Source organism: Ctenocephalides felis, unplaced genomic scaffold (genome assembly GCF_003426905.1).
Source record: "Ctenocephalides felis isolate EL2017-DRISC unplaced genomic scaffold, ASM342690v1 CF-g0.4_SCAFFOLD_01582, whole genome shotgun sequence".
In the NCBI taxonomy this organism is placed as follows: Eukaryota; Metazoa; Arthropoda; class Insecta; order Siphonaptera; family Pulicidae; genus Ctenocephalides; species Ctenocephalides felis.
The window spans coordinates 25,219-31,746 of record NW_020537736.1 but is presented as its reverse complement, the minus strand read 5'-3'; the positions used below and the strand labels follow the sequence as shown (position 1 = coordinate 31,746).

The 6,528-nt window shown below is 29.8% G+C and overlaps 1 protein-coding gene and 1 pseudogene across 1 annotated transcript; one reads left to right on the top strand and one right to left on the bottom strand.

Annotated features, from left to right (window-relative positions):
* The first annotated feature begins 1,226 nt into the window (after positions 1-1,226).
* Positions 1,227-1,856, top strand: LOC113372111 (essential MCU regulator, mitochondrial-like). Its single transcript, XM_026612441.1, has one exon. The coding sequence runs from the start codon at positions 1,477-1,479 to the stop codon at positions 1,768-1,770; it is 294 nt and encodes a 97-aa protein (XP_026468226.1). The 5' UTR covers positions 1,227-1,476; the 3' UTR covers positions 1,771-1,856.
* Positions 1,857-2,008: 152 nt separating this feature from the next.
* Positions 2,009-6,528, bottom strand: part of LOC113372112 — a 7,858-nt pseudogene continuing 3,338 nt past the window's right edge.

Here is a 6,528-nt window from a genome sequence, read left to right as displayed (position 1 = left end):
TAAATAATTACACTGTCGACTCACTTCTTACAAAGGTACAAAGGTAATTTGCTAAATCATTACAATATTCATGCTCAGATATTTAATCTTGCTTATTCAATATGTTGACTGAATGGTTCAAATCGACTTCATCAGTAGGTGTTTTTGTAAACAATCAAGGTGCGCGTGGAGTCTGTGTGAAACTGTAGAAGGCCAAATTAGAGGCAATCGTAAAGCCTGGGTTGGTGTTGGTCGACTGTAAGGTACTGATCTCAGGACATACACAAGATGGTCTAGTGTAGACTGGAAAAATCTGGGTAGGTCATCATTCTGGATTCTTGAAATCTCCTAAATGTAAATAATATTATTGTAGTATTAATAGCAATATTATATTTGGAAAGAACAAGTTCTAAGTATAATTATTAAAATAAGTATGTATTATCTTTGTATATGAAATGCAGCAATCAACAATTAATTAAATTATATTAAATAAAACTGCAATAATGATTCACTTCTATATAAAGTGTACATAAATGTTTCAAAAAGATGCTGGAACAGCTTTTGTAGTTTAATGTGCTTCCTACAATTGGTAGAAATTTGAGATATTTCAGATGCAAAACATCATTACAAAATCTTACGTTTGTTGCTACATTCATGACTTGTAGTGTGTATTTCTATTACACCATTTTTAAGTGAATTTCCACCCAAGTATGAGTAAGTATTTTTTTCTCGGGTTCACACAGACTATCATAAATACTATACAAATAAATCTTAGTGGATATACTTTTACAGTTGACATCATTATCAGCTGCTTCTCCTAAAAATTTACATAAAAATTCACATATGTTGAAACATATATGTCTCGATGAGAAGAGTTCTTCTTTTAAAACCTTTTTATTTATTTTATTTCAATATAATAGTTATTTAAAATTTGCGTTGGTGCATTATATTTTCCGTGTATTTTGTTTTTTGCATGAAAAAATTTTCAAACATTTTGCAGAGCGTTGAATTTAGAAGTAATATCAGAATTTAATTTAAATAATATGCTTGTGCTGTCATCTATTTTTAAAAATTAGTTTTTTAATCGAGGTAACGTAAAATCGCTAGACATAGCGATCTATTCATACTTGTTTTTGTTTATCTATGGGCGTCGTTTCTTTCTGAGATTTTTTTTTAAATGTTGGTAAATGGGTTAGGTGTTTTGTTTTCAGCCGAATTAGCAGATTTTAGATTCGTGCCAGAATGTCCCTTGCGTAAACACAATACACTGGTAACATCTTTGGATTCTGGGAATTTCTATTTTTATCATTTGACGTATACCTGTCATTTGGCATATTTCGTTGGTTAGGTGCGGTTACGAAATGTATTTTTTAATTCGTCGCACAAATTATATAATATGTTTAAGTTAATAGAGAAATTTGTCATTGAAATTTCTGTTTATTCACAAAAGTGATAATATAAGTCTGAGTCATAAATAAATTTAAAAAATCCACCATCATGATGGCATGCTCCAGAGCCGTGACCCACAAACAATTTATCAGAATATTGCATTTACAAAATTCTATACAAATTGTTCCTATAAGAATGAAAATGAGGTGGAGAAGAGGGATATCCCTGCCTAGTGGGGCACTACTGCCAGAACCTAAAAAAGTGCCATTTGGTTTATTAGGAATAATATGTGTAGTAGTGCCCGGCCTATTCATTGGTGCTGCTATAAGTAAATATATGGCAAATTTTCTTGAAGAAAATGAACTATTTGTCCCATCAGATGATGATGATGATGATGATTGAACCATTTGGAGCACCAGGTATTTGAGGAATGAGAAACACTTGCACACGGAAGGCATTTTTTGTATTATCTACTATAGAGAAAATTTATTTCAGTCACTAAAATGTTCAAAATTTATTAAAGTTATTTATTAAATAGTTTGTCATATACAAATATATTATGTGATATTCCAAGCTAAATTATAAACCTGAATTGGCACTTGTTTGTGTAAAAGCATTTTTTATAAAGCAGTTATAAATCTTTAAATATAAATAAAATTTTTAAAACTGTACATCTTGACTAGTATCAGGAAGTATTATGAAATGATCTTATCTGTATATTTTGTTGGATACACTCAATTCTTAATTCAACTAGTCATTATAGTAATAACAATAGAATAAATAACATCTTAAACACTATGTCTACAATATATAGGTACGTACTTTGAATCAAAGTTATTTAAGTTAATCAATCATATATAAGAATATATAGCTGTGAGTTTACTCTGGCGGTCTCTTGTGTTCACCCCAGCCATGAAAACATTTGGTAAACCGTTTGCTTTCTTTATTCTTTAATGTTAAAAATAACTTTCTTGGCTTCTCAGGTTGTTTTACTCTCAAATGTTGTATGTAAACCTATAGAAATTGTGACAATTATATTTAATTATTATTTGTGTTTTGTATAAATAAATCAAATGTTTCAAAAACCATAACTAATATTATAAAAAAGTAATGAAATATATCGAAAGTATAACATATTTGATCACATAATAACATAATGAAATGAATTAACTTCTGAAATGAAGTAAGTTTTTAAGTAAATCTTGGACTTGAACATAATAAATTTTAGCTTGTAGCTATCGTAATTTAGATTCCCTATACTTATTATGCTTGACTTAAATGGTTTTTGAAATGTATCATTTACTTATATAAGAAATTTGTATGTACCTGTGCAGACTTATATGCCAGTTTTATCTCAACTTCACTGCACTTTGCACCAAGCCATAAAATACTTGCTCTCCATTATCCAAAATCATAATATCATCGTCAGCCAAATCATCCTATAAGATATAGATATTTATATAGCAAATTGTTTCTATTATGTTAAATGTAAAATTCATGCAAAATTACCTGACAAAAATCAGAACATTTCTCTGAGACTGTAAAATATCCCTTTTCATTAGAACATCTGAAAAGTCTGTATATTGCATGAATTCAGCATCCTGATCATAAGGCTTCTGCCCACCTAAAGCAACCCAGAAAAAGTTATCTGGTTCCTCTCCTTCATTGAGCACCTATAAATAAGATTAAAATTTGTACCAAAAATGTTATATAAGATAAATATTTATTAAATTATAAACTTTTATGCCAAATTATTAAAAAATTTAAAATTTTTAATAAATCTTGTTGATGCTTTGAAATATTAGATTTAGAATTACCTGTAAACTGACCCAAGGACTATTAAATAAAGACTCGGCTATTTCCTCTGCTAGCCTTGCCTCAGCAGGATCACTTTTAGAACCAATCCAGACATAAACTATACCTGATTCATCGTCAGTATCAAATGGTACATTCAATATATAACTAAAACATATCCAAATAAGCGTTATTAAAAAATATTTATGACCAATAAATGTAAAAAAAAGTAGATTACCAGAAAGCAGAATTTAATAGTGATGCATCAACTTTGATCTGTATGAGTCTCGTGCACAGTGAACTGCCATTTGATCGTAAATGATAAAATTCTACAACTGCTTTTTCAGACTTTGCATTTGTGTTTCCATTGGGTATTGAAGAAACTGCCAATGATTTTCGTCTTCCTTGTTTTATAACAAACTTTCCCTAGAATAAGAAAACATGGATAGTTGCTTGTGTATTAACTTCTGAAATTCAATTTGATTCAAAAATGATACCTTATAATCAATAATATATGCAATTAAGCTAAACAAAACACCAAATATATTAGGTTTACCTTAAAATGTGCCATAAATTTAAGATTTTCCTGTTGTTGGTGTGTTCGAACTACTTCAAGTTGATCACCAAAAAGTGATTTAAATTTCTTTTGTAACCTATAAATCAATATTTAAAATTATTCTAGTAAAGTTCTTTAAATTCTTTAACATAAAAATTCTTTTGGCTTACGTGAATGTGAATGTTAGCCAACCCATGTTTCCAGCATCTCGACCTTGCCAAAAGTAAACAACGCAATGAATACACTGTGGATCATCTTCCTCATCTTGGGAACCTTCTGGAAGGTCTTCTGGCGGTTCCCAGTATCGGCATAAAAAGACATAACAATCGCCGCTATAAAAAATGCCTAAAAAATGATATCAAAATATTTGAATGAAATTATTTAAATTAAAATTTGTAATAAGTAGAGATATATCATACCATGCTCTTCTTCTGGCAATCGCACAAACTTTTTTCCTTCAAGCACAAAAGCTTCCATTGCTTCTAAATCTTCATTCCAGTCCTCTGCTAATTGTTTTGCTTCCTAAAATCGAACAAATTGCACCCATACATATTTCATTAAATAAAAATCTTGTTATTTATTTAATATCTTTGGCAAAATGAGCAAAAAAAAAAATAATTTTACCGTAGATGACATTATTGGTTGACGTGCAGTAAATAGTGCCCCTAAGTCAGCGCGCGCTTCTTGATTTTTAGCCCATTGTATTAAATTAGCACCTGTACGAGCCACACTTTCAGCAGTTCTTGTGAAGTCTACTGCTATGACTTCATCCCATCCCGTAAATTTAGATTTAAATATCTAAAATAGTGATATTAATGAATATAACGATATAAAACCATGTTATTAATATTAAATTAATGAAATAAACTTGTTAACAAAATTACCTGGTTTTCTGTACCTTCTTGTACCCTTGTAACCAGTGCATATGGCGGTCTATCTATCATATTAAATAATTCCTGTGACAATTTTAATGCTGCGGCTCTAACTAATCTAGTTGATTTTTTTCCAAACCTTATAGATATTTATATGTGTTAAATAAAATTAAACTGATTCAAAATTGTAATAATTTCAGTATACTAACCAAACAAATAAGTCTAGGTGGCAATCTAAAATGTAAACATTTTTACTATTAAGTACAGTATGTTCTAATTTATTTTGAGATATTTCGACTTGTGGTAATTCCAGATATCCCATTCCCAATTGTACTTGATAAAGTCTTGGAGGAATAGGTACAAATCCTTCAGGCACATGTTCCTTATAAAAACCATTGAATTAGCACTAACATAATTAAAAAAATACTTCAATAATTTCAAATAAAACTCACAGTAGGAATATAAGGGCGTTCATCTAAATTCAAAACATCCCAAAATTCAGTACTTTCATCTCCTTGAATTTCTGTTATAATTTCAGCTTTATTCTTTCTTTCATTCTTATTAATTTTTTCGGCCATCAACCGGGCCTTAGATTTTAATGTGCTTTTAGATTTTTTTCCATACCACATGAATATTTTAGTTCCTATGTCTAATACGAACACGTATCTTGGATCTAAAGATTCAGATTTTACAGGCTGAGCTTCAAGATGCACAGATGATCCAGCGGCATGCACTCGATATAGTCTAACAACATAGGTCTGAAAATGATAAACTAAATACACTAAATCTGTAAATAACTATGTGTAAATGGAATTTGCCTTAAAAGGGTATTCTAGTCTAAAGGCATGAAATTTTATGTAATTTTCGAAATACCGTAAAAAATATTTTTAATTGAACTAGTGGGGTGCATGACATCGTGTCTTAAGGCAAATTGCTGGAACTTGCCGTACCGTAATTAAAAATCTTGGTACCAAACCCCAAAAAAAAATTACACAAAATGTGTATACATTATTAAAATCTCTAAAAAATATCTGATAATTTGATGTACATATGTCCAATAAACATTTTTGATCGCAAAATGACGTTTTTTTAATTTCCCGTAAGGTAAGTTATTGCAATCGTCCAAAAATCGAAAATGAAAATTTTTACATTTCTTAACGTTTTGAAGGTTTCTGAACATTTTGGCATACCTCAGAAAAAATGGATGTGTGTGTGTGTGTATGTATGTATGGATACAATTTTTCGTCCACGTTTTCGGGCGCACGTATCAACCGATTTGAATGGTTCAAAAAACATTCGATTCCTATTTATAGGGAGATGTGCTGATTAGTTTTTGACAAAGGCAGATCCAGTAGTTACGGAGATAAAGAGCAAAGAGTGCAGAAAATAGAATCGAGTTTTTGAGATAACAAAGCATCCGATTTGAATGATCTAAAAACATTCAATTAGTAATGATTGGGAGAAGTGGTTATTAGTTTTTGGCAAAGGCAGGCCAGCCATTTCGAAGATACAGAGCTAAATGTGCAAAAATGGCAGTTATTGAAGAACTAAGCGTCCGATTCAAATGATTCAAAGAACTTTCTGCTAGTTTAAACAAAATAATTGATTTTGGACAATAAAAATTTATCAAATTTTTTTTTTTTTAATTCTTTTTTTCAAAAAAAATTTTTTTGTATATCAAAAATAATTCAGATTTTATTTTTAATTCTGACTAAAGTTCTAATATACTTTAAACAAATAATTTCAACTTTGAATTCAGTTTATATAATTCTTATAAATATTAGACAATGTTCCAGTGTTTATAATAATCTATTTGAAAACATTTAATATTCCTTGAACATTCAGTTACGGTACGGAAAGTTGCAGCAATTTGCCTTAAGGCACGATGGCATACATCCCACTAGTTAACTTATTTTTATTGAGGGTCTATAACCGCTG

What these genes read in the sequence shown, in the direction of transcription:
- LOC113372111 (XM_026612441.1), top strand. Translation starts at nt 1,477, where the DNA reads ATGATGGCATGCTCCAGAGCCGTGACCCACAAACAATTTATCAGAATA.